This window comes from Parastagonospora nodorum (genome assembly GCF_000146915.1).
Source record: "Parastagonospora nodorum SN15 chromosome Unknown scaffold_17, whole genome shotgun sequence".
In the NCBI taxonomy this organism is placed as follows: domain Eukaryota; kingdom Fungi; phylum Ascomycota; class Dothideomycetes; order Pleosporales; family Phaeosphaeriaceae; genus Parastagonospora; species Parastagonospora nodorum.
This window is the reverse complement of record NW_001884565.1, coordinates 223,473-248,449: the sequence shown is the minus strand read 5'-3', so window position 1 is coordinate 248,449 and position 24,977 is coordinate 223,473. Positions and strand designations below refer to the sequence as shown.

Here is a 24,977-nt window from a genome sequence, read left to right as displayed (position 1 = left end):
GGTCAGTACCACAGGTTATCAAAACAACCAGATCTCAGCTGACATGAATACAGACCAGAGTCCAGTCGGACCACTTCAACGTCTGAAACGACACGCGTCAGGGCATGCAGCAGAAGCTTGCAAGCACAGGATGAGAGCTATCAAGTGAGTGGTATCGATCCGTGATATCCCTGCTATTGGTGTGGATGACATGGCTTTTCGAGGATAGCGGAAGGGTGTACGGATAGCGTGAAGGATTCAATGTGTTAGAGTATACACATCGCGTGAGCTATTCCAGCAACCCGAGGTGAGTGGCGATCTCCGCCCCCGTGGGCACTCACCTGGGCACTCACTAGGCTCTACTCCGTTACGCTAGCGCAAGCGCTACGCTTTTGTGCCTCTTTTGATAATGGAGTATTAGTCGGCACACAAACTCACCCACGGTAAACCGCCATCATGGATTCAACGCCGCTCAAGTACCTGGGGATCTGCCTAACGACAGCCAAGATCATAAAACTACCGTACCATATCCTCGACGATCTCGATGTGGCATACAACCATCTGCAACAGCAGCCGCCATCGATCAAAATCAACGACCGCATCGAGGTGCTTCATCATAAGATCTTCCAGGCCTGCATCGCCTGTCCCATCTTTTCCGAGGTGCTGTTGATAGTGCAAGCTGAGTATACAGACGGAAAGATCACTTCGGACGGGGACGAAGCAATTTACTCGACCATACAAGCCGACGAGAACTTCATGCTGTGGCTTGAGCAAAAGTGGGCTGATAAGTCGCAGTCTTGTGCGACTGACGTTCCAATGTCGTACAGGGAGTTCATCATAGCCCACCTTTTCCGGTACCATGGAGAAATGAAAGAAGCCTTGAAAGAGGAAAAGGAGCGCTGGGCGCCTCCAGGCGCGTCTGCCGACGAGGGCGACCCACACTGGAAAGACCTGAAGACCGCAATCAAAGAGTCGAAAGGGAAGGGATCCGGCGCTGTTGGCACATCGAGCAGTGGCACTAGTAACGGTACGGGCGCTTGAAAGTCGACGAAGGGCAAAGATGCAGGCACTAGAAAGCCGAAGACGGACGGTCAGACTAGCAGCGGGCTTGTCAATGTTGGAAACAGCTGCTACGCTAACGCTGTGTTTCAAGCGTTGGCGGCCACGGATACTATAACACCCTTGGTCCAGACAGCCCTGGATGGGCCGGACCCGGCAACCTTTCCTCGACTTCTTCGCGCTTTACACCATGGTCATACTGAAAAAAGTGTGCCTCTCATGGATCAGTTGTTCAAAGAGATCCAGTCGATCCCAAACTTGCCAGAGGCCCAAAGGGCAATAGCTGAACGATTTTTGGGTCAGGACCAACAGGGCTCCACGGAGTTTTCTACGTTCCTGAGGCAGTACATCTGGCCGCCGACAGACGCTGCTTTCCCAAGCCTGGGCACTGTCACTGCAGTCACATGTAGCAATCGGGGTTGCGCTGGTGCTGCATCGAAACGTGTTGAAGACACAGTCGACTTTCTTCGACTTCATTGCACGTCCAGCGACTCACGCGCATTAAGTGACTATTTGCATGCAACGGTTCAGACGAATAGATGCGGAACCTGCCGCGAAGATTCAACGCATTTCGAGCAGATCACAAGCCTACCACCTGTCTTTAAAATCCATATCAACCGCCAGACATTCAAGGCTGGCAAACCAGTGCTCCATCGCGGTCCTATCGTACTCCCATGGGGTGAGTTTTCTTGGCCCTATCCAGTCAGAGGAAAGGTGAACTCGCTCTTTCAAATCAAGGCAATACTCTGCCATCGTGGTATGAGTCCGACCGGGAATAGCGGGCATTGGGTGACCTACGTCCGAGAAACGCCCGACAACACTGTCTTCACGTCATACAACGACAGTGTGAGAGAGACTGGCGTACCAGCTGGGATAATCAACGTGAGTGTTTGTTCAAAGCGAGGCTGGAATGATTGTACTGACCTTTATGCGTAGACGAGCACAGTATGCTGGCTCTTTGTTCAGCGAGCCAACGACCAAGACAACGCTGAACTGGGAGCCGTGGCTCAGGTGACGGGAGAGGAGGACAAGGATGAGAAGAAGGGAAATGAAGGCATGGAGAAGGCGAAAGAGGGGGAGAAGATTAAGAAACATGAGTTGGCCACGGCAGAGAATACAGGCGACGCGGACAACGCGATAGACGTGGATGGACCCAGGGAGGACATCGACGACACCATGAGTACGGGCAGCGACAGTACATCTATTACGCGGGAGGCCTTCGAAGTCGCAGTAAGTTTGTCGAACTACTTACCGTGCTCCGCTAATGACACTACGATAGGCAAATGATCCGTTACGTGTAAACCCACCAGAGGTCAACGACGCTGGGGTTAACGACGCTGAGGTTGACGACGCTCGCCGGCGAGGCTTCATTGAAATAGAGAGAGACGATCGCGACCACACGATGCCCTCTCGACTCGCCAGATGGCAGATGCATATGGCCCTGGACGACGGAAATCCCACTAAAGACCATTCCAAGCTCGGAAAGTTGGCTGCAATGTACCAAGGAAGGCTTCCCAGGCGACTACCGCGAGTTGGTTACCAACGACATGATCACTACTGCATACGAAGCAATTACCACCGCTGCCTCACCACAAAACTTGGGTGGTCCTAAGCAAGCGAGGTTGCCTGGTTGGATCGATGGGTTATTCGACGAGAGCCTTGGGCAAATTGTTTTAGGTGATCGTTGATGCCCGGCACACTCACCCCAAGCTCGACACTGCAAACTTGGAGTTTGCCCTGACATACTCCCAGACAACATGACGGACGAAGATGACTTCTATTCGACGGTGGCGGCAAAGACAACAGGTTGGAGCCCAGGGTAATATATGCACCGGCCTATATATCCATAGCCTGGGCGGACCGAAGGAGTGGAGGGTATTGGATGGAGTTCAGGTCAGTCTCAGCTTACACACATGAAATGAAAAATGATGTGCCAAAGTCCAGACGTGTGTGAAACATCGCTTGATTACGTTACTTTGTTCTAAATGCCGTCAGATTCGTGAGCTTGACTTGACTACCTCACCTAAACAAGGAATCCATAAGACGTTGGCATTAGTTCGATTTTCGACTACCACATTCTCATTTCCAAACGCTGAAGCCTGACTTACACACTAGACAGGCCACGGTATAACAAATTAGTCTACGCTTTTTGTATGTCTCTTCTTCACACTCGTCCGCTGAGTGATACGTCAGTCAAAGCCCAATGTACTCCTATCCGTAAGCTACAGGTCTTGTGCAAGAAATTTTCTTCACTCTTCGCATATATCAGGGCGGCAGAGCTTGTTGATATGCACTATAAGCGTTCTAGACCCTGCAGCCGAGTCTAGAACGCTTTATCTAGTCCATCCCGCACGCGGCCGATCGATGGCGCGCAAGCGAACCGCCCGCGGCACTTTCCATTTTCCCTGCGTTTGTCTATTCGTACGCGACTATTGCCAAAGAAGACATTGTTAGTGCGAAGATCTTGTGGAAATTAACTCGTGTGCCTAAAATCCCATCAGAGATCTTGGTGGCGGGGGTGGAAGTAGACTCTTCGGAAGTGAATGTAGTTTGGGACGTGTTGTGTCTATTAACGTGATGAAAAGATAAACGCCTCTCTGAAATGCGTTTATGTTGCATGGAAAGTGGGAGGAGAGGTGTTCAGGCTGGTAATGCAGGGCAGTGTATAGCTCCGGTCCAGTGCTGTATTTGGCCTGCACAGTTGAATTTGGACTGCAGGAATCACACGGTTATTGGTAGCAGCTACAATTCAGCCAAGGGATGGTTATGGCTTTAGAGCCTACTCATTTGGTCAAGAGACTTGCAGTCTTGCTATGAAAACTTCTCTCTTCTCTTTATTGTCCATCTCCATGTCGACCTCAATATCCAGTGGCGATGTACAGCCATCTTAAGATAGCTCCAGCGAAAACAGAACTCGATAGAAAAACCAACAACGAGCCAGAACCACCTCTCCATTTTATAGGCGATACTCGGTCCCCATCTGGCCACCACCAATGCAACGCTGACGAGCGGTGTGCCAATACTGAAGTAGTACTTAAAGCTCACTTGTAACGAGCCAATATCTTGGCTCATGCTAAACAGACCGGAGAGAAAAGTGAGCGGAACGAAAATTGTTGCAAGCCAAGAAAGTCGAGCTAGGTTATGACTCTCAGCAAGGCTCTGGCGAGCGGCTTGTAACTGCATCTCAGCCACGCACCGGTCAGTCAATCGAGTGGCTCGAGCCTCTAGTTCCCCAAGATGATGCAAAATGCGTTTTAGGTCGGGGACAACTTGGCCAAGCAGTAGGTCATTCTCCTCATGCTGACCCTTGTGAGAAGTCGATGATATCAGATGCGCAGCTGCTGGAAATGCGTCCTCCAGGGTAGCAACAATCATGTTCTTCCACCTTGGAAGATGGAGGTTCAGCCTGGCTAAACTTGTGAGATTCATATCAATCACAGTGCGCATCTCCGCTTGGTCGACACTGTAATTAAATACAGACTCAACATCGTCTAGGATTATGTTGAAAGCCTGACGCATTTTGAGCCATTCTGCACATACTGCGATTGTGACCGGATATACTACCACCATATAGTTAATGGCAGTGTCAGGAGAAAGTGGTGAAATTTCGAGATACCTTGAGGAGATCTCAACAATGTCGCTATACCAGGTTTCATGGATTGGTGCCTGATCAGACTTGCTTTCAGGCCTCGGTATGGCTTTGTCTCGATAAACGCTGCCGAAATTCGGAGTTGTTGGATCCACGAGCACGATGCCCACCAATGAGTCCCCTTGACCATCTTTGTCCAGCCAAAACGTCGTTCGAGTGGTCAAAGTTAGGACAGTGCCGCCAAATCTCTGCGGCGCAATGTAGTGATCCATAGTCCTGTGTACATTGAAAGTATTTTGTTGCTCATTGATAGATTTCCACTCCATCTCATCACCGTCTTCCCAAGATACCCTGACGTTGTCCATGTTGAACCATTTGCGATGCTTCTTCGAGATTTGGAGTCTCAGGCCCTCGGAGGATTCCAGATGTCTCGTGAATTTGTGCTTTTCCGCGATCCTTCCCGGACGGTCGTATTGTGTACTGAAAAACATCGGATCCACGTTGAACTGTGAGCCAAGTAGTTCTACAACATCTACTGAGAGATCTTCCACGATGTAAAGTCTCAGCTTTGGTTGAGCGCTTACAAGGTGGCTTTGTGAAGCCGTGCTTTCAGCAGCTAGAGCTGATCTCAGCTTCCCCACACTGTCAACCGAAGTAAACGTTGGCTTCGCATTTATCATGTGCTCAACAATTGTGATATTTGTCTTGTTTCGATTTCTCAGATTCGTACCTGAAGATGGGCAATCGGGCTTTATCAGCCTCTTTGTCCATTTCACTAGGCTTTTTAAATCATCGTGACTATGTGAGCGCGACAAAAGCCTCTTTGTCTCCTTATGATAGGGATAATTCGGACTGTTGTAAGCGTTAGCGTGTATTGATCTGGCTGGAGGGGAAACGGACCCTTCAGATCTGATCGTTTGTCTCGTTGCTCGATTCGGTGGTTCCATCTCGATCACGTGGTGACCAGTGGGTGCGCTTGCCTCTGCATGGACACTCGCTTCCTGGTCAACTGGTGCGTCGTCATCCATGTCTGGTATCAGGTACGATTGTTGTGGAGGTAGACGAGCTCAGGTGTTCGAGAAACAACGTCTGTTGAGGAAACCAGGAAGCAAGCTGAGATCTTCGGTGGTCAAGGGGAGGCAGCACCTTTGAGCTGAAGTTCGCCACCAGAGTAGCCTATCGCTTATAGCAAGCCACTCCATAACGCGGGATGCTGGCTGGTCGAGATCTGCTTCAGATTGAACGAAAGCTGCATGTCGTAAATCCACTGGTAGTCCATCGGTGATGGGCTTCAGCTTTGACAATTGGAGCATGCATAGCCCAACCGGTGAGACGTTATCGCGCAAGGCTGAATCCATCATCGGCATTCATGCGAGGCCGAAACTTCGACATAGCAGACCAGGCTGAGTGACGCACAAGGCCGAGGGCAACCTCGTGAGCGGAGCAAGCCAGCAACGTGTGTAGGTACAAGGCTGAATCACATAGCCATTAAAAAAGGTCGAGATTGAGAAGTGTGAAGTGAAGTCGAAGGTTCCAACAGTGAGAAGGCGCCCCATTCGTCGGACGAGGCTAGTTGCTTGGCATGTTGGGCAGAGAGGAAGTCACGACCATAGCTCCATGTCACACTTTGAAGCTCACGTGCCGCTCGTCATGTAATGAAATGTGAGCTCCAGTGAATGTATCCTGTAACTTCAAAAGCTGGCAAGACATCGCCCTTCCCGTTTAGAGGCTTCACTCATTGACCATCTCCTTCAACTCCCCAGCGCTATCCTTCAACTTCCCCTCCTCGTCCTTATCCAACCGCACCTCCACACTCCTCACCGCCCCAGCCCTGCCCAAAACCGCCGGCATACTCAAGCAAATACCCAACTCTTCCTGCCAGTGGCTGACAGGCACAACGTCCCTCTTATCGAACAAGATACTCTTGCAAAGACTCGCGACCACCGCGCCAATCCCGTAATTCGTAACGCCCTTGTTGTTGATGATCTCCGTGGCTTTGTTTTTCGTTTCTTCTGCAATGGCCTCTCTGTCTAACTTTACGTCTTTGGGAAGTGCCGAGTCCAACGGCATGCCCCCAATCCTCGCCAAACTCCATGCAACGAATTGACTCTCGCCGTGTTCGCCGAGGACGTATGCGTCCACGGAGCTAGCTGCGACGTCGGCGCGGGCCGCCAGGATGCCGCGCAAGCGCGCCGAGTCGAGGAAGGTGCCGGAGCCGATGACCTGGTTTTTCGGGAGGGAGGAGAACTTTTGGGCGAAGAAGGTTAGTGCGTCGACGGGGTTGGCGACGAGGAGGAGGATGGTGTCTGGGCGGAGGGGGGACATGTCGTTTATGGCGGATTGGAGGATGGATTTGTTGCGGCCGATTAGGTCGGCGCGGGATTCGCCTTGAGGAGTTAATTGAGGATAGTTGGCCTTGTATGAGATGATGTACCTTTCTTCTGCTTGGCGCCGGCGGTCATGACGATGATGTCGGATTGGCCGGCGTCTTTGTGCGTGCCAGCGCGGATGCGGGTGCTGGTGTTGCCGTGAAAAGTTGCGTCGGAGAGATCTTGGATTTGGGCGTCGCGGACTTCCTTTTTGGGATCGATCATGAGGATCTCGCTGGCGACAGGGTCCATGATGAGCGAGTAGGCAATGGTAGCGCCAACATCGCCGGCGCCGACAATGGCTATCTGAGATGTGAGCTTGGGGTCCGGAGACATGATGGGAAGTGATCTGCACGGGTGTGTGGGCTGGGAGTACTTTGGAGGCGGAAGGAAGAACACAAACGGAAGTAGAGTTCTGATAGCCCTTTCTAGTCTCTCTTATCTCGCAAGAAAATTGAAAGACGTCATCATGATGACGCTAATGCAAGTGCAAAACGAAAAAAGCTGCCTGCTGCATCCATTCGGAATGTGATGTACAGATTCCTAGAGGCCTCGAGCAAACGCCCTTCCCATGCTGTGTCGTAAATCGTTGGGTATCACACATCTGCCACCTCGGTCTCAGGATAGCCTCCGCTCGATGAAGACTCAAATCTCTTCGTAGAAGGTCCGCAGTGCGCTTCTGTCCGACCTGCGTGCGACTGGCTGCGACCGCTTACTGGCTTTCTGATGGTCTTTTAGCACGGCTTCAAGGAACATGGCAAACAAAAACCCAGTAAAACAACAAATCCAAGTACAGCTCAATGTACCTTGGGTGCTACCGCAGCAGGGGATGCCGTGGCTCTCTTCTTTCTCGGCTGTGTTGCCAGGCCTTTCTTCAGCATCAGAGGTATGACATCGGTGATCTTGTTGCGGTTGATGAACTTTCGGCAGACAGGACACTGGGACCGCTTCGGTTCGCCGGGGCCTGCGCGGTTCTCGCCGGCGATCAATGCCTCCATCAGACAGGTGTGACAGAATAGATGACCTGCGTAATTAGCCTTTATCGATATGATATTCAATCTGAGTACACACCACAGGCTGTCGCGGTAAGATCCGTAGGCATGTCCATGCAAATGACGCAATTGAAGGTGTTGAACGTGGTGGGCTTCTCTTCGGGCTTCGTCTGGGCCTTGACGGCATCCTCGCGCTGCTTCTGGAGAACGTCTTGGACGGGTGCCTCTTCCGTCAGATCCACCTCTTCCATCTTCATTGCCCCACTCCCGCGTCTCGAGGTAGTGCCGTCATCACGTTTCTGCCGCTTCGACGATGGCCCCGGCTCTGGTGAGTTCCTCTTGCGTGTCCGGGGCGGCGAAACCGGGTCCGAAGTCAGGTCGACGTAGCCATTGGGCAGCCTGGCTGGACGGGAGCCCTGGGGATTTGCGCGTGTGGTGGGCGGCATTTCGTAGAAGTTGCTGGGTGACGGCACTGACGGCGGCGTCGGGCGATAGCCAAAGGGCGAGAAGCGGTTGTGGGCGAGGCCGGCAGGGTTCAGGATGTTGTCGAGGAAGTTTGGCGGCGGCGGGGTGACGGCGCGGTAGGCGTCGTAGAAGCTGTCGTAGTCGATGCGGTCTGGCGAGCCCGGCGGCGGATTGTAGGGGGGCAGCAGGCCGTCGAGGAAGTTGGGGTCGCGGCCGGTGAGGGGTGACTGAGAGGGCGAGGCGTCACTCGCCGTGTACGTGTATTCGGGCTGGTGCTGGTGCTGATGCTGGGGCCGAGCGTGGCCGGTGGCGTCGTCATTGTCCGGCATCGAGGCAAGCAGCGCAGAGACGGCAGGCAGCAGCAGCAGATCAAGCGCAGACGGGCGCTGCAGACATCACGACAACAGCACGAGGAGCACGAATGGCCTGCTGCGACGTCGAGGCGCCATGACGGAGCGCAGGGATCGCCATGGGACGACGTGCGACGGCGGGATCCAAGGCGCCTCTGCCACCCAGAAGCCCGCCCGGCCCACTGCCGCCGGTAGGGCTGCATCGCGCTTGTGAGGAGGCGCAGGTGGAGGTGCAGATGCCAAGAGTTTAATTATCCTGAGCTAGATGGCCTTCATGACGCCAGCAGCGCGACATGCGAAGAAACTCGCGACAGGCGATAGTCGATAGTCGAACCTCCCCCCGTCATGCACATGCGATAGCGCGCCGTCCCTCTGCCCGATCATGCGCTGCAGCTCCTGCCGCACGTTTGCAACGAATGTAGCCCATCGCTCACGGCCCACCACACCTTTCACCAGCGCATCGCGACGATGTCTTGCCACAGTGCAGCCAGCGAAGAAGAAGAAAGCTAGCAAGAAGGATGCGACGGGCCTCAACAGTATGCGCCGCCAAACCCACCCCTCCTCTGCAGCCGTTAATATCGGATAGTCCCCTCGGAAGCCCGCTTCAACGAAATCGGCGTGCAGCAACTCTCCAGCCATGTCCACTCCCAAGTCTTCCCCGGCGCAAGCACTTCACCGCCGCCCGAACTCGTCGCCCTTTCGCGGGACCACCTCACCCGCCATGACCTGCTCGGCAAGAACCAGGACTCGACCCCGCCCGTGGGCTTCGACGTGCCCGAACTGCAGGGCGCCACGCTGGACGAGCACTTCTACAAGCTCGGCATGGACGCTGCGGAGCCATATCTCACCATGACGAAGAAGCTGGCATGGGCGAACCCCCCACCGAAACCCCGCAAGTGGGTGCGGCGGAGTGGCTGGACCAAGTACAACAGCGACGGCACCACCGAAGCAGTAGACGCACCGGACGAGACGCTGCTCACCTTTGACACCGAGGTCATGTGGAAAGAGACGTCTTTTGCGTGCATGGCATGCGCCGTCAGTCCAACGACATGGTATGCATGGCTGTCACCGTGGCTGCTGGGAGAGTCCGACTCGGATCGCCACCTTATTCCCCTCGGCGACACATCGCAGCACCGGATCATAGTCGGACACAATGTTGGATACGACCGAGCACGAATAGCGGAAGAGTACAGCATTGCACAATCAAACAACTGCTTCGTTGACACCATGTCACTACACGTTGCCTCCAACGGCATGTGCTCACGGCAGCGGCCGTCGTGGATGAAGCACAAGAAGAGCCGCGAGCTGCGAGACAAGATCGCCACCAACGAAGAAAATGCTGAGCTATCGCATCTACTAGACTCCGGAGCGATACCAGACGAAGAGGAGGAGCTGTGGATTGGACGAAGTGCTGTCAACTCGCTCCGAGAGGTGGCCAAGTTCCACTGCAACATCACAATCGACAAACAACGGCGGGAGTACTTTGGAGAACTGGACAGGACCGGCATTTGTGAAAAGTTGGACGAGCTCTTGGATTACTGTGCAGCAGACGTCGAAATTACACATCGAGTCTACCAAAAAGTGTTTCCCTTGTTCATCGAGACATGTCCCCATCCTGTCAGTTTTGCTGCTCTCCGTCTATTGGCTGCCGAGATCCTCCCTGTCAATGAAACGTGGGACGCTTACATTCACAATGCGGAAGCAACATATAACCACCTCAATACTGCCGTCCGAGAACGCCTCGTGGCCCTGACCGACAAAGCGCTTGAGGTCAAGGACCAGCCAGAGGTATACGAAAATGACCCATGGCTAAGCCAGTTGGACTGGTCTGGTCAGGAGATTAAGATGGTCAAAGGGAAGAAGAAGAACGACCCGCCGCGGCCAGCAGCAAGACAAAAAATGCCAGGCATGCCCAAGTGGTACAAGGATCTTTTCACCAAGAGTGACGGACCGATGAATTTGACCGTTCGCACACGCATCGCGCCCATCTTGCTGAAGCTCTCCTGGGACGGCTATCCACTTGTCTGGTCAGACAAGCATGGCTGGACGTACCAAGTCCCAATGGATGAGGTATTTGCCTACAATGAGAGGGGCATGAAAGAGCTAGACATGTCAGAAGAGGAGAATCTGAAGTTGCGCGACGCTACCCAATACGTATATTACAAGATACCACACAAAGATGGCCCACAAGCTCGATGCGCAAACCCATTAGCGAAGGGCTACCTGCAATACTTTGAAAAGGGCAAGCTGACGTCAGAGTATGCATATGCCAAAGAGGCTCTCGAGATGAACGCCTCGTGTTCGTATTGGATCAGCGCCCGAGACAGGATCACGTCGCAAATGGTTGTCTACAACAACGAGGTTCCGGGTGCATCCGACTTGACATCATCGTCTCCCGAAGGTCCCGAGAACAAAGTGGGCTTCATACTCCCGCAGATTATACCAATGGGCACTGTCACTCGGAGAAGTGTCGAGAATACGTGGTTAACGGCAAGCAACGCCAAGAAGAACCGAGTTGGTTCAGAGCTGAAATCCATGGTCCGAGCACCAAAGGGTTATTGCTTCGTCGGAGCAGATGTCGATTCGGAAGAGCTCTGGATTGCCAGTCTGGTCGGCGACGCCACTTTCAAACTGCATGGCGGTAACGCTATTGGCTTCATGACACTTGAAGGTACAAAAGCTGCAGGTACCGACTTGCACTCTCGAACAGCTGGCATTCTAGGCATCTCGCGCAACGATGCCAAGGTCTTCAACTATGGTCGCATCTACGGTGCTGGTCTGAAATTTGCTTCGACTCTGCTACGGCAATTTAACCCTAGCTTGACCGAGTCTCAAACTTCAAAAACCGCCAACGACCTTTACCAAGACACAAAAGGCAAGAAGACCAATAGGAAAATGTTGCACGAGCGTCCGTTCTGGCGCGGCGGTACGGAATCCTTCGTCTTCAACAAACTTGAAGACTTTGCCGAACAAGAACGCCCGCGAACACCAGTCCTCGGCGCCGCCATTACTGAAGCTCTGCAGCGTCGATATCTTTCCAAGGGTGGCTTCATGACATCTCGCATCAACTGGGCCATTCAGTCGTCTGGCGTTGACTACCTCCACCTCCTGACCGTGTCCATGGACTACCTCACGCGCCGCTACAATCTCGACGCCCGCCTCGCCATCACCGTGCACGACGAAATCCGCTACCTAGTCAAAAGCGCGGACAAATACCGCGCCGCCATGGCGCTCCAAGTCGCCAACCTCTGGACGCGCGCCATGTTCAGCCAACAAATGGGCATCAACGAACTGCCCCAATCATGCGCATATTTCTCCGCCATCGACATCGATCCACGTCCTGCGCAAGGAAGTCGACATGGACTGCATCACGCCCTCGCACAAAACCCCGATCCCGCACGGCGAAAGCCTCGATATCTTGTCCCTCCTCGAAAAGGGAAACAGGGCCCTTCTCAAACCCTCGGTCAAGCCTAAGAACCCCCCACAGCCGCAGAAATACGCAGCCTCGTACACGCCACGCACACCAGTCATGTCCTCGCTCGGCGACGCAAACCCCACCTCCCCAGCGTCCATTGCATACATCAAAGCGCAAATATCCTCCTCGGACAAAGAACTCTGGGACACGATGAAGCCTTTGCGCCCCGCTGCTGCGAAGAAGACGAAGAAAGTGGTCAAGGAGGTCGAGGACGAGGAAATGGAAATCAGCCAGAATATCTCGCATTATCAGCAGATGGCGCAGCTTATGCCCGTCGATGTGGACGTGGAGCAGGCGTGGGGCGAGATGTACAGGCTCGCGGGCAGTGTGGGGAGCAGGAAGGGAGAGCGGGGTTTGGGAGGAATTATAGTGTGCATCCGAAGGAGTTCTGGGGTGAGGGTTGCGAGAGGTTTGATGCCTTTTCTCTTTTGCGTAGTACTTGTTGTATGATAGGGTCTTGGGAGTGGATGGGGTTCTATCTACGGGGGGGGGTTTTTTTTTTTTGTTTACGATGGGTTGGTGGTGCATTGTCTCGGCGCATTTGTATCTGTATGAGTAATTTTCTTTTATCTAGCGAAGGGAACGTTAATTTCAAGCGCGATCATTTGCAGCGGTCAGCGCATGGTTGCTTCATGTCTAATTCATCATATGACCTCTTCTTCACATTTCCCCTCATCTCGCAAGCAGACTGTTGCACAACCTAGGATATGAGTTAATATGTTATTCAGCTCGGGCTGTACACAGTTCAGTGCGGGTATGCTGTCTAGCGACCTCCCGAAAACCTTAAAGGGGCCATGTGTGTTCTTGGAAAGTAAAATAGCTGTAAATATAGAATCGTAGCTTTCGGCTCGTCGGGTTTGCGCAGGTTGGGGGTTTGTGAGGAAGGCTGGAGCGAAGCTAGTGTGGATGGAGTACCATGGATCCATACCAAAATGTTCGCATAAACTCGAGTTCTTAACGCAGGATATTTTTCCAAAGGCAGATTATTGGGTGATGGAGGACTGAAGAGTTTCTAGTGAGTGAATGTGAGCCGTGTGGAAGAGTAATTCATCGACGTGGTCGGGTCTGGAGCGTGGAGACAGACTGGGTCCAAGGTCTTCGACAAGCGCCAAATCCAAGGTTCTCTACCAAGTAGCGCGCCTCTCAAGGCTTTCATGAAAGGCAATAAAGTGTGCAACGTCTGAGTGCTTCGGCTATGTGATTCCATCATGTTCGGGAAGTGGGGGGTTTATCATTGTCCCTGCGCGGTACAATAGCTTCTGCGATCAGGACTATGTTGCGGCTTAGAGAGCATGAGTTCAAATATGCGGCAAGCTGGTGCAAATGTTCTCCTGCGCGTTGTCGACATTACCAGTCGTGCGGAGCACAGTGTACCTGGGTACGTTTCTGAAAGCTAGAGATTGATACTCACTATTCTGCTGCCCAGAGCATCCTAACCTATGTTGGATGTAGCCAGATGTAGCTAGGTCAAAATGTTTCAGTCTCAGATTGTGGATGGACATGAGTTGCCGGCTGCGAGAAAGTTGAGGTAGTGACGTGTATCTATTCAGGCTACCTTATGCGATGACCGTACGTGATGCACACTTGCACTGCTACTGCTCTGATTCCCGAAGCCTAATGAGTAAATGGAATAGTCTGCATACGGTAGTTACCATGGCTCTCGGTGCACTAGCGAGTCACTACAGCCATGTAATTGTGCGGAATTTTTGTTGGAGGATATTTCTGAGGAGTATAAAAGTCGTTCTCACATTCTATGAAGAGTTGAAGCAAATTCGGCTTCCTTATACTAGGATTTCAGCAACAGTATATTAACGTTCAAGCATCCCCATAGTATGTTAAGTCATGTACTTTCAGAAGCTTGTGATCAGAAGCTTATATTGATACCAGAACCACTTCGCCTCCACTCCCCTAATTCCGCAAGCAACATGTCATGTCCTTGGCGCTCGAATTCACGGGCACAGCGACAAGCGCAGATATACCAGCGGAATTGGCGCCATAATGACGGGCCTGGTTCGGCGTCTACCAGTGCCCAGAGTTCTTCTAGGCCATCAAGCCAACAAACCTCGCGTAGACTTTCGTCAATAGTGGTTCCCAGTTCGGCTACAGCTGTTGCTTCTCCGATTTTACCCCAGCCTGTAGGATGGCAGAGTTCGGGTACCTCTTCGACCGCATTCGCATCATCATCCTCCTCCTCTTCTGTTTCCCGTCCGCTTTATTCCTTGCCTCCAAGGGAACGAGATTCGGATCACTTGTCGGCCAGTCGTCTTCCATCCCTCGCACGTGAACTCTTTCCAGACATACGTGAATCTACGCCAGCACCTTCCTCTACGCAAGTCCCGTTTTCTCTGCGGCCATCTGGATTTTCTCAGCCAGCCCATAATTCTAGACAAACAATACCAATTCGGCCTCCGCATGGATTCGCATCCGAGCCCCTTCCGCCGGTCCAATATCATGGTCAGACAGGGCCGATCCGACCGCCGCCTGGCATCAACATGCCCACTCAGCATCCCGTTCCCGTTCCACAGGGACAGGGAATTCTAACAACAATAGACAAAGGCCCGGGTCCAGAACGCGTTTACACCCTGATCCGCGTCCTCGAGGTATCTACCGGCGGCGTAGATTATCTCGTTTGTGATAATGAGAACGGCGGCCTGTGGCACGGCCACTTCGACGGCCCCAAGGCCTACTTCTACATGCGCAATAACCAAGACAGTTTCCCAATCCATGGATTCAAGGTCGGGAACAGGGGGATGTTTCCGACGTGTTCTGACGTTATGTTCCCACTGTTCGACCCGACTAAGATGAAGGAATATGTCCCAGGCATTGGAGGGCCGCCTGTCCAAAACACCGACAAGCTGCGACTCAAGTGGCCCGATGTGTTCGGCGCACTGCGCGCAGAGAGGCGAGATCACACATGCCGCGATACATTTGCCAAAGAACTCGCCGTCAACGTGCACTTGGCTGTGTGTCCGCAGCCTTACCTTGCACTGTACAAGGGCGTCGTTGTCAAGGACATGCACGGTGGTCCACGAGTCACATGCATCGTGTACGACAAGCACACCACCACGTTGTGGGAGTTTGTCAAGGTTTACGAGCTGCTGCAACCCGTGCATTTCGATCGAATCACGACAGGTATTAGAGAAGGAATTAAAGCTCTACACAAGAAGAATGTTGTGCATCGGCAGGTCATGGCAAAAAACGTGTACCTCAGTTACGTCGTGCAAATGCCCTTGGTGTATATCATAGAGGTCAAATTGGGAAACTTTGAAAAGGCGGAACACTGCGTGTCTGGGCAAGAGCTAGAATTCTTGCAGGGAAAGCGCCATGATGATTCGCGCCAGGTTTTGTTAGAAGAGTGGCTGCGATATGTCCTGGGTAGCTCCGGCAGGATGCTCACGGATCGAAATAACGCCACGAACACAAAAATTCAGGAAGGCGTTCTTGGAGGCAAACAGCTGGAAGAGGTGGAAAAGTTCCTGAATGCCCAATTGAACCAATTTGGTCCTTGGAACAACACTGCAAGCGACACGGGAATGTGGGTGACCGGAGCCCAGACATGTGTCTAGGTTAGGTTTGCGCGAGTTGTCTATGTCGGTTTTGCGTTTCACCTCATGCGATCAGCATTAGGGCCGGCAGGTTTATCGATCTTGTTTTGTTTTTATTTCGTTATTTTCGGCCTTGCTTTCTTACAGTCCCGTTCGTTTCATTCCTCTCACAACCCACAGTGGATCGAGGTGATCTGGCAAATGCGGCGAGCGGATCGTTACCGTACCATGATCGTCTGTCACACGCATGCCGCTTTCATCTCGAGCGCAAAGGTCGACAATCTCGACGTCTTTCCAGCCCGCAAAGTGGAGGTAGTCTATTTGAGTAGTTAGTTCTTGAACTTATTTGCAATGCAGTGTTTTGCTACTCACCTCCAACAAACTCTAAGCGCTGCTGTTCTGACAACATCATCCACCTTCGCACGACCTTGTTCGGAAAACATCGGTTGCTGATGACTAAGTGCACGCTTCCGCCTTCGTTCGTGGCATCCAGCAAATTGCGACATATCTCGAGCGGTTTGTTGAGATAATCGATGCTGACGACACATGTAGTAGCATCAAACTTCATCTTTTCCCCTTCGTCCCATCCTGCACGTACATCATGTGGTGCCTTGTTCAGGTCTAGTACTCTCCATTCCTTGAGTGCGCCGTTGAGTTTCATCTCTTCTGCGTTCAAGCCCACACCATACACCTCGAGCTCTTTGCGCTGCACGGCTTCTTTGAATTCGAAAGGGTAGAACGATTTCCAAGAAGTGCACATGTCCATGATACGACCTTTGGTAGGTAGTACCGTGCTGTAGTACTCTGACAGCCGCGCTATGCTCGGGTCGTCGATATGTGTAACGAGTCTTGGTTGGCGATAGAAAACACCGTCATCATTCTCATCATAGCGCACAAAATCAGACTCTTCGTATGGCCAGGTGTCGTATGTCGGCTTGTACGGTGTCGCCGGGAACGGCCCTGTCCCAAAAGATGCTGCGCTCGCCATGCCGAAGATGGAGAAATAATTGAACGGGAGCTTAGATGAATAGGCGCGGACACGAGGTGAAGTCTGGAAGACTGGCCGGAGAAATTGCGACCATCGTGGCAAGGACATTGGTGTGGTTCAGGCCAAACTGTGCAAGTGTGAAGTCGCCATCAAGACGTCGCGTCGAGGTCGTGATGTCATGACCACGACTTCACGTGCGCACGTGTTGAAATCCATGCAGATACTTCCGGACCGTCGGACACGCTGTCGTTAGTACCAGTTTATATATCGCTTAATACCACTTAAAGATTTAGATGGTAAGAGTAGATGAAATTTGCTGCGCGATACTTTCTTTCTTGAAGACACGGATACCGTGTTCCGAGTTCCGAATGAGCATTTCCGACCATGCGGGGCGCTGTGAAAGGGAGCCCAGAAAAGCAGCAACATGAGCTGTAAAGAAATTGATAGCAAGTCAAATTAATGTTCAAGATGACAGGAATACTCACAACCGCGCGCCTCGTGTTCAAAGATACTTCAGCTCGCGAGAAAGCCATCGAAGCATTTCGGAAGATCATCGCCTTCACAACGTCCAACGAACCGGAAGTACTGCAATATGTCTGTGCGTTGCCCGTTGAAGATAAGTCGGGGACGGATATATACATGATCGAAGAGTATGTCAGAAGTATGAACCGAGATAAGCAAACAACTCATGCCTATATAGATATGCCAACCAAGCAGCAAGCGATGCACACTTGGCAACAAAGCCTGTGCAAGATTTGATACAACTATTCACTACAGGAGATGTACTTGCTGGACCTCCCGAAGTTCACAACTGCCCCGTTCAGCACAAAAAAAGCCTTGGGCAGCCGCTTTTGGTGTCGTCTAATCCCGGAATCGTTCTTTTACATTCGACATCTACCGGAGCCGACGCTTGGGCAAAAGCGGTTGAGGACATCAACGAATTGAGTTTCAGTGCAGTCGTGGAAGACGACGAGACTAAAGGAGTCCCGGTTGGAATTGATTTTCGATAGTTGGAGTCGCTATGAAGCATTCGAGATGAGCGATGCCGTGAAGGGCGCCGAAAACGCTACCAAGATTCGTCCCATTGCTGGCTTTCTGGGTCGTGAGGATAGAAGCAAATTGTAATGCTAAGAATCAACCCCCTCTTCAGCACAACTACATACACTCGCACCCTGGCATTTAGTATCTGGTATCCACATCTCCATCCACATGCTGAACGATTGACTAGGCCATCCTCGTGAGTACAGTCCTCTGATTACGTGGTGAGCCGAATGCGTTGAGTAATTCCAGTAGTCACCAAGATCTGCTCGCTTGAGGTAGTGAAGTCCCGTCTTTGATTCCCCGTGCTCCTGGTAAAACCAGCCAAACTGGCGTCTTTCCTGGTCGCAGAATTAGCAACATGGAACCTTGGTCTTCTTCAAAGTCAGGGCCTTTTGGTCAGTTCGGTAGCCCCACTGCGCTAATGTTTCCTCTCCGCATACATCTGTTCTCGGTCTTCGAGGTTCAGCAGGACGTAGGTGGAGCGAGCCAAAGCAGGGGCGATGTAGATATTGTGTTGCTTGTTGGATGACAGCCAATTCGGAGCGGTCGACTCGGGCCGCAGTACATTCGCGGTCCTGGCATTCGCATGATCTCCGGCCATTGGATGTCGTGCGTAACGCGGAGATGCATCGACAGGCGTGGACTTACCATGAGCCATCCGCGCTGGAGTACTGGCTACGACAGGTTCAGCTTTTCTCCGGCTTGCTATATTTTACCTGGGCATTCGATGGTGCATGAAGGATTTGAATAAAAAAAGAGATTTTACTCACTTCATTCCACTTGTGAGGCGTTTTTATGAGCCTATCTTGAGGCTCATCGTTGGATTCCCAGGATTTTGTGATAGTTTTGCTCGCTGGATCAACTTCTTCCTGCTCAACAGGCCAGTCATTTGACCGCAAAAGGCTCAGCTCGATCTGTAACCATAATCCTTTCGGATCGCCCATCGAGATGCGTTCTTCACACCACCTATCCAGCTCTGCACATTCCCAAGAACGGACTTTTCCCCAATGATTTGCCATGCTTATCGTGTCGTACACAACCGATCGATCGCATCCGCATTCCATTACGGCAAATCGGATCGTGGACAAGTCAGCACCTCTACCCAGGCGGCGGTTGTGGTTGAAAAGCTCAACTGCGTCAAGATTGTACTCTCGCATGGCTTGACGCCGTCCTTCGACAGCAACCTGCAAGGTCTTTGTGTCGCTCCAGTCGACAGTCATGCTCGTGATCCATAGCAGAAATCGCAAGAACTGTATTTTATCCGGTGTCCAAGGTCCACAGAGAAGTTTCCTAGGAAGTCGCGCCTTGATGAAGGCAAACTGTGGGAGATGGCTTCTAGAGAACACCATGCTGGTTGCATTTTCGAAATCTGGGGGCCATTGCGCATCGAAGCAACCTTCTGTTCTTCCACACAAACAACCTGTGAGAGCATACGTTTTCGTGATCCATGATTGGAAGAATGCCCAAGTCATCCATTTGCTGGCGAAGATGTAGGTTTGTGCAGACGTTTGAACAGTACGGTCTAGCATTGTTGTCATGAGGTAATACCTACATGTTGCGTCGTAGACATAGTTGCTGGAAAGCCTCGCTGCAAGGCGTGGTGAGGCCTGTAGCAGAGCAACATTGTAACCGGACGTGAAGAATATCGGCTGGAGTAATTCGACGGGAAGACCTTCAATACCTGATAGAGACATGCTGGATGATTTAAGTGGACGTTGTAATCAAAAGGGTTGCAAGTTGAGGTCAGCCGGCTGGTGCCTAACTAGACTGTAGTGGACACCTGGTCCAGAGTAGCAGTCTCAAATGGCGCCTGGCCTGATCGGTTGTTCATGAAAGGAACCCCAAGTACTACCAAAGATTAAACTTGAGGCTACATATCAATATTAGACTAGCAAAGCCGAGGTTCATCGTGGAGCTGTAGCCGACACGCGTGGAGGTTCGCAGCTCCTCGCCCCGCGTCATCATTCCGGAACAGGAAATCCCGAGGGACAACTTCAGCTTTTCACCTTGCGGCGGCTTCCCTGCATGATTGCTCTTCTCGGGCCTTTAACGTGCCACAATCATTTTTGATCGGCAGCTAGTTCCAGCCTAACGTTGCTTCACAGGGTGAACGTGCTAGGTATTCATGTACTCAGTCTCTCACCAACTTCTACGGACAGGAGGCCAATAATCTGCTTTTGCACTCACAGCTCAGCCACTAACATATGTACGGCATCACCGGCAGCTGTACAGCTAATTGAGAGGGATTACAAATCGTTCCTCGCGACGCTATCAGCTGATTCAGCTCACCCAAAAGCGTTCACTCGGCTGCAGCACCTGTACCTTCAATCAACATCAGACTTGTCTTCGCACCCCTAGCCATGGCTGAATTAGATCCAAGCAACATCTTCAGTGTCAAAGGCCTTGTTGCCGTTATCACTGGAGGAGGAACAGGTACATAACCCGGTCTCGCTAAAGACACGTGACTGACACCGTCATCAGGCATCGGATTGATGCTGGCGCAGACTCTCGAAGCCAACGGCGCGATCGTGTATATCCTTGGAAGAAGACTGGAAGTACTTGAGGAAGCTGCAAGCACTGCAGTGCGTGTAATTTGCCACATGCCCGAAGCTTGTGCTGACGCATCGCATAGAAGCATGGAAACATTCATACCTTCAAGACTGACGTGACTTCTAAGTCTGACCTCGCAGCTGCAGCAGAGCACATAAGCCAGAAGTCCGGCTACGTCAACTTGGTAATTGCCAACTCAGGTATACAGGGCCCGACGCTTGGAGGCCTCTCCCTGGATGCGTCGCTCATCGAATTCCGAGACTACCTGCAGAATTGGGATGTCGAAGAGTACAACCGTACATATGCTGTCAACACTACGGCAGTCTTCTCGACACTAGTTGCGTTTCTTGAGCTCCTGGACAAGGGCAACAAAGCTGGCAACGTCGAGCAGCAAAGCCAGTTTATCGGTATCGCAAGTGCTGGCGCATTTAACCGGGTTCCAATGGCGGGCTTTGCATACGCAGGCTCCAAAGCAGCAGTTGTGCACACCATGAAGCAATTCGCAACAAAACTTGTGCCTTATGGGATCCGATGCAACACTATAGCACCAGGACGTAAGTTGCATAAACAGCTTTCTTGCGTCGAATAAACTTCAGCAATCTTCTACCTACTGACACCCTTACAGTCTATCCCAGCGATATGACCACCAGCTTGTTGTCGCAAAACCCGAGTGGAGTCTATCCTAGAGATTACATACCAGCGGAAAGAGTTGGTGACATCAAAGACATGGCAGGAACGATACTGTTTCTTGCAAGTCGAGCAGGAGGATATGTGAATGGAAATGTGCTGCTGACAGATGGCGGACGTTTGAGCATTCTGCCTGGAACGTACTGAAAGGGCTTGCATGGGTTACGCTGATGGGCTACGGGCCGAAACTAATCGAATTGTGGGATTGCATGCAGATGCACTACAAAGCTCATCTCCGAAGTTGAAGCGGTCAGCTTCCCCCACCATTTGTACAACCATCGTTATTCTTCCCACCAGGCGCAAATAACTACAATGAAGATGTTTGCACTCGCTCGCTTATCCCGTGTACTCTTGATAGCAACCTTTGGGTTTACACTCGCAGAACAAGCGGCGCAACCACGCCGAGATGTCTTCTTCGTTGGTGGAAGGTACAACAAGGTTACGGTAAGCGAATGAATAGACTACGAGCATAGGAGCTGACTCATAAGACTGGAAATACCACCTCCCAGATCATGACCGGTCAAATATACGTCGAAAGATTGACTCCGCCAAACGTCACCCAGGCAAACCCTCTTGTTTTCATCGCTGGAGCTGGCCAGACTGGTACGAACTTTTTGGAGACACCTGACGGTCGACCAGGATGGGCTTCCTTCTTCCTTGACAAGGGATACATCGTATACCTTAGTGACCAGGCATCTCGTGGTCGCTCTCGTTGGCAACCTTCGGTCGGCTCGATGATAGCGAGTGGTACAGAAAAAGTGGAAGAGATCTTTACAGCGCTTTCAAAGCACAATCTTTGGCCCCAATCGAAGCTGCACACACAATGGCCTGGGACTGGATTAGTCGGCGATCCGACCTTTGATGCGTTTTATGCTTCGCAAGTCCAATACATGCCTGACAGCAACATCTATGAAGATGAAAACACCGCCGCTTACTCAGCATTGCTCGACAAAATTGGTGCGGCACACGTTTTCACTCACAGCCAAGCTGGTTCCTATGGATGGCGCATAGGAGATGCGAGGCCCAGCTTAGTCAAAAGCATTATCGCGCTCGAGCCAGCTGGACCGCCGTTCGACGGAAGGGCCCCTTTCACCGGAAACAAGACGTGGGGCATCACGTACGAGAAGGTGGAATACGAACCTCCGATCGGAAATGACTCATCTCTTCTAGACACGGTGCGCGTACCAGCACCAGACGCGGATCACAATGACTGTATCTTGCAGCGAGACCCAGCGAGGAAGCTCAAGAATCTAATGGACATCCCAGTGCTAGTGGTCACTAGCGAAGCAAGCTACCATGCGCCGTACGACTACTGCACTGTTGCATTCTTGAAGCAGGCAGGCGTGCAGGTAGAATTTGCTGATTTACCTAAAGAGGGCATTCATGGAAACGGGCATTTCTTGTTCATGGAGAAAAATAACATAGAGATTGCAGAACGTATTCTCAAGTGGATCGAGTCGGTATAAGGATCAGGGCTAGCGAACTACAAACCATCTATCGGCAAGAGAAAGCAGTATAGTTTCGTCGTAATGTTCATAGATCCACCCAAGCTCAAATGGAGTTGCCGTATAGTGCAACCTTGCAGCCATTCTTGCTCTTACACGTCAGCTTCATCTCACCCACCCAGTCTTCCTTGTCGCGACTCTCAAGCACCTCAAATTTCTTTGCAAGTCTTACAAGCACATACGCTGCCTCGACCAGCACTTTCTGCTTCCCCAAACACTCCCTGTTACCGCCGCCAAAGCCCATGAACTCCCAATGCGTAGGCTGAATTGTCTCCCAGCGTTCAGGTCGGAAGGTCTCGACGTCTTTACCGTACACGACGGGATCACGATGAAGTGCGTACCAGCTCATATTGGCAACTGTTCCTTTGGGTATGAAGATTGGTTCATCCTGGTTGGGGCCGCCACCCACTGGCAGTCTAGTGTCTTGTGTCGCAGAACGGCCCATGATGGGAAAGACTGGATATAACCGGAGGGATTCCATGAGGATGTTCTGGACTACGGTAAGGTTCAAGAGGACGTCAAAGCTAAAGTCGCTCACTTCGTACGACTTCAAAGCTATTCGTATTTGTTCCCAGTACTTGGGATGCCGCGACAGTAGGAAGCATGAATTTCCAAGAAGTGCAGACGTGGTCTCCTGCGAAGCCATCATACCCTGGAGTATTTGACTGCGAATGAAGAGCCTATCATCCGTCTGGGTCGAAAGGCCTGTGAGGAGACTAGGTGGCCCTTCCCGGTAGCTTTTTGGCTGCATCTCAGCACTAGCGCTTAGTGCCTGATCTATCGAGTAATCCAGATAGTCGTGTGCTGTCTTGCAAACTCTAAAGTACCTCTTTTGAGGAAGCAAAGACCACAGTCGACCAAGAAGCAGACGGAACATGGTGAGGGATAAAGCGTCGTGGAATGAGTGTATGAACTCTTCGGAAGTGTGTGGCGCATCTTTGAGGCTCTTCGTTGGGTCTACGCCAAGCAGGAACTTGATCGAAGTGTTGAGAAACTATGCTGATCAGACTAATGTATACTCACGTGAAGAGAAGTCAGGGCCATACCATTGTGTAAAATAGCGGTTGCAGATCTACAGTCGTACCGTCCTCTAGCAACTGGCCGAACATGTCGTCGACTTGTTGCGATAGATAGCTCAAATCTTGCAAATTGTTCTTCGCAAACGTCGGCTTCAGTAACTTTCTAGACGGTTGCCAAATGTCTCCATCCGTCGTGAGAAAGCCACGCCCACAAAAATATTCCATGCCAGCAAGTCTAAACACCTGCACACCCCACTCTTTGCCTGTTGTGATTGCCGTAGTCCTTGTATTTTGAAAATTGTAATACACCATGAGCATGCAATTTGGTCCCATAACTCCGAATGCCTCCTCACCTTCCGCCCCAAGAACACATACTAGACTCTTTCCCACTGTGCGCGTTGCCACCAGATCAATTAGTGTTCCGCGTTTGCGAACTTCATCATCAGTGGTGGCTTGTCCCACAGTGTGTATGCTCTCATGCCATCCATCCACGCTTCACTTCCGGGTTGAGGTAACAGATCGAACCTCCACAGCAGTCTTGCCATGATAAGACGCAACTCTGCGTAGGCGAGATTTTTCCCGATGCAGTTGGCTGGACCAAAAGAAAATGGGTTGAAAGACTTCTTGTTGTCTTTTGCAAACGATGCGTCATAAAGTGGGTGGTCTTTTGGCAAGAATCGCTCGGGGCGGTAATCGTCAGGACGATGCCAATTTCCTGGGCTGCGGTAGCTAGCGTGCTGATGAAGATGAACCTTGGTCTATTTTTGGCGTTGGTCAGCTGGGTGATTAGAGCAAGAGCGTTGCATAAAGCTTTGCTTACATTCTTAGGTATATAGTAGCCGCCAACGAAGTCTCCCGGAGACAATCTAGTTGGTGAGACGACTGCAGGAGGAAACATGCGTAGGCTCTCTTCAATACATGCTTGCATGTATATCAAATCCGTCGTCGTCTTGATTGTGATTTGATCCTCAGAGGTGTACCTTGGGCGTACTTCCTCAAGCACCGTTTTCATGATCTCAGGATTCTTGCCGAGGAGGTGTGCGGTTGCTGAGAGGCAAGTCGCCGTTGTCTCACTCCCAGCTACTATCAGAGCCTCGGAGTTCATTTTGATCTCCATGTCAGACATTCCCCCCTTATCCGTATTGTTCTTCAAAATGTACCTGATTGAGGTCAGCGTTTGTCACAAGAACATACTTTGGAGGCTTCTGACCACATGAAGTCCTTTTTGCCATTACCCTCGGCTCCTAGGGCAACACGGCGATCGGTTCTCTCTTTCGTCAAGGCCTTATGATCAGCTCGCGCAGCAGCCATTTTCTTTCCGATCAGTATATTGAGAAGTACACGCGTTATAGAGTACCGTTTGA

At 51.6% G+C, this 24,977-nt stretch overlaps 14 protein-coding genes across 14 annotated transcripts; 7 read left to right on the top strand and 7 right to left on the bottom strand.

Annotated features, from left to right (window-relative positions):
- Nucleotides 1–435: 435 nt before the first annotated feature.
- On the top strand, nucleotides 436–1,020 carry SNOG_10494 (hypothetical protein; the record flags this gene model as incomplete). The annotated part of the gene is made up of 1 exon (XM_001800711.1): nucleotides 436–1,020. One exon carries the CDS (start codon nucleotides 436–438, stop codon nucleotides 1,018–1,020), a length of 585 nt encoding a protein of 194 aa, XP_001800763.1.
- Nucleotides 1,021–3,994: 2,974 nt separating this feature from the next.
- On the bottom strand, nucleotides 3,995–5,655 carry SNOG_10493 (hypothetical protein; the record flags this gene model as incomplete). Its single annotated transcript, XM_001800710.1, has 4 exons — nucleotides 3,995–4,060; nucleotides 4,084–4,577; nucleotides 4,815–5,479; nucleotides 5,528–5,655. The coding sequence occupies 4 exons, from the start codon at nucleotides 5,653–5,655 to the stop codon at nucleotides 3,995–3,997; spliced, it is 1,353 nt and encodes a 450-aa protein (XP_001800762.1).
- Nucleotides 5,656–6,358: 703 nt separating this feature from the next.
- SNOG_10492 (hypothetical protein) lies at nucleotides 6,359–7,332 on the bottom strand (the record flags this gene model as incomplete). Its single annotated transcript, XM_001800709.1, has 2 exons — nucleotides 6,359–7,014; nucleotides 7,062–7,332. 2 exons carry the CDS (start codon nucleotides 7,330–7,332, stop codon nucleotides 6,359–6,361), a joined length of 927 nt encoding a protein of 308 aa, XP_001800761.1.
- A 461-nt stretch (nucleotides 7,333–7,793) lies between these two features.
- Nucleotides 7,794–8,782, bottom strand: SNOG_10491 (hypothetical protein; the record flags this gene model as incomplete). The annotated part of the gene is made up of 2 exons (XM_001800708.1): nucleotides 7,794–8,020; nucleotides 8,068–8,782. The coding sequence occupies 2 exons, from the start codon at nucleotides 8,780–8,782 to the stop codon at nucleotides 7,794–7,796; spliced, it is 942 nt and encodes a 313-aa protein (XP_001800760.1).
- A 403-nt stretch (nucleotides 8,783–9,185) lies between these two features.
- Nucleotides 9,186–12,728, top strand: SNOG_10490 (hypothetical protein; the record flags this gene model as incomplete). Its single annotated transcript, XM_001800707.1, has 3 exons — nucleotides 9,186–9,339; nucleotides 9,390–12,147; nucleotides 12,248–12,728. 3 exons carry the CDS (start codon nucleotides 9,186–9,188, stop codon nucleotides 12,726–12,728), a joined length of 3,393 nt encoding a protein of 1,130 aa, XP_001800759.1.
- Nucleotides 12,729–14,276: 1,548 nt separating this feature from the next.
- Nucleotides 14,277–14,562, top strand: SNOG_10488 (hypothetical protein; the record flags this gene model as incomplete). Its single annotated transcript, XM_001800706.1, has 2 exons — nucleotides 14,277–14,312; nucleotides 14,350–14,562. 2 exons carry the CDS (start codon nucleotides 14,277–14,279, stop codon nucleotides 14,560–14,562), a joined length of 249 nt encoding a protein of 82 aa, XP_001800758.1.
- Nucleotides 14,563–14,770: 208 nt separating this feature from the next.
- On the top strand, nucleotides 14,771–15,844 carry SNOG_10487 (hypothetical protein; the record flags this gene model as incomplete). The annotated part of the gene is made up of 1 exon (XM_001800705.1): nucleotides 14,771–15,844. One exon carries the CDS (start codon nucleotides 14,771–14,773, stop codon nucleotides 15,842–15,844), a length of 1,074 nt encoding a protein of 357 aa, XP_001800757.1.
- Nucleotides 15,845–16,187: 343 nt separating this feature from the next.
- SNOG_10486 (hypothetical protein) lies at nucleotides 16,188–16,919 on the bottom strand (the record flags this gene model as incomplete). The annotated part of the gene is made up of 1 exon (XM_001800704.1): nucleotides 16,188–16,919. One exon carries the CDS (start codon nucleotides 16,917–16,919, stop codon nucleotides 16,188–16,190), a length of 732 nt encoding a protein of 243 aa, XP_001800756.1.
- Nucleotides 16,920–17,279: 360 nt separating this feature from the next.
- Nucleotides 17,280–17,821, top strand: SNOG_10485 (hypothetical protein; the record flags this gene model as incomplete). Its single annotated transcript, XM_001800703.1, has 2 exons — nucleotides 17,280–17,461; nucleotides 17,512–17,821. 2 exons carry the CDS (start codon nucleotides 17,280–17,282, stop codon nucleotides 17,819–17,821), a joined length of 492 nt encoding a protein of 163 aa, XP_001800755.1.
- Nucleotides 17,822–18,270: 449 nt separating this feature from the next.
- SNOG_10484 (hypothetical protein) lies at nucleotides 18,271–19,546 on the bottom strand (the record flags this gene model as incomplete). Its single annotated transcript, XM_001800702.1, has 4 exons — nucleotides 18,271–18,402; nucleotides 18,501–18,527; nucleotides 18,623–19,374; nucleotides 19,405–19,546. 4 exons carry the CDS (start codon nucleotides 19,544–19,546, stop codon nucleotides 18,271–18,273), a joined length of 1,053 nt encoding a protein of 350 aa, XP_001800754.1.
- Nucleotides 19,547–20,212: 666 nt separating this feature from the next.
- SNOG_10483 (hypothetical protein) lies at nucleotides 20,213–21,236 on the top strand (the record flags this gene model as incomplete). The annotated part of the gene is made up of 4 exons (XM_001800701.1): nucleotides 20,213–20,285; nucleotides 20,334–20,434; nucleotides 20,485–20,956; nucleotides 21,028–21,236. 4 exons carry the CDS (start codon nucleotides 20,213–20,215, stop codon nucleotides 21,234–21,236), a joined length of 855 nt encoding a protein of 284 aa, XP_001800753.1.
- A 165-nt stretch (nucleotides 21,237–21,401) lies between these two features.
- SNOG_10482 (hypothetical protein) lies at nucleotides 21,402–23,240 on the top strand (the record flags this gene model as incomplete). The annotated part of the gene is made up of 2 exons (XM_001800699.1): nucleotides 21,402–21,533; nucleotides 21,599–23,240. The coding sequence occupies 2 exons, from the start codon at nucleotides 21,402–21,404 to the stop codon at nucleotides 22,553–22,555; spliced, it is 1,089 nt and encodes a 362-aa protein (XP_001800751.1). The 3' UTR covers nucleotides 22,556–23,240.
- SNOG_10481 (hypothetical protein) lies at nucleotides 22,641–23,039 on the bottom strand (the record flags this gene model as incomplete). The annotated part of the gene is made up of 1 exon (XM_001800700.1): nucleotides 22,641–23,039. The coding sequence occupies one exon, from the start codon at nucleotides 23,037–23,039 to the stop codon at nucleotides 22,641–22,643; it is 399 nt and encodes a 132-aa protein (XP_001800752.1).
- A 786-nt stretch (nucleotides 23,241–24,026) lies between the features above and the next one.
- Nucleotides 24,027–24,924, bottom strand: SNOG_10480 (hypothetical protein; the record flags this gene model as incomplete). Its single annotated transcript, XM_001800698.1, has 3 exons — nucleotides 24,027–24,371; nucleotides 24,434–24,760; nucleotides 24,808–24,924. The coding sequence occupies 3 exons, from the start codon at nucleotides 24,922–24,924 to the stop codon at nucleotides 24,027–24,029; spliced, it is 789 nt and encodes a 262-aa protein (XP_001800750.1).
- Between the last annotated feature and the right edge of the window lie 53 nt (nucleotides 24,925–24,977).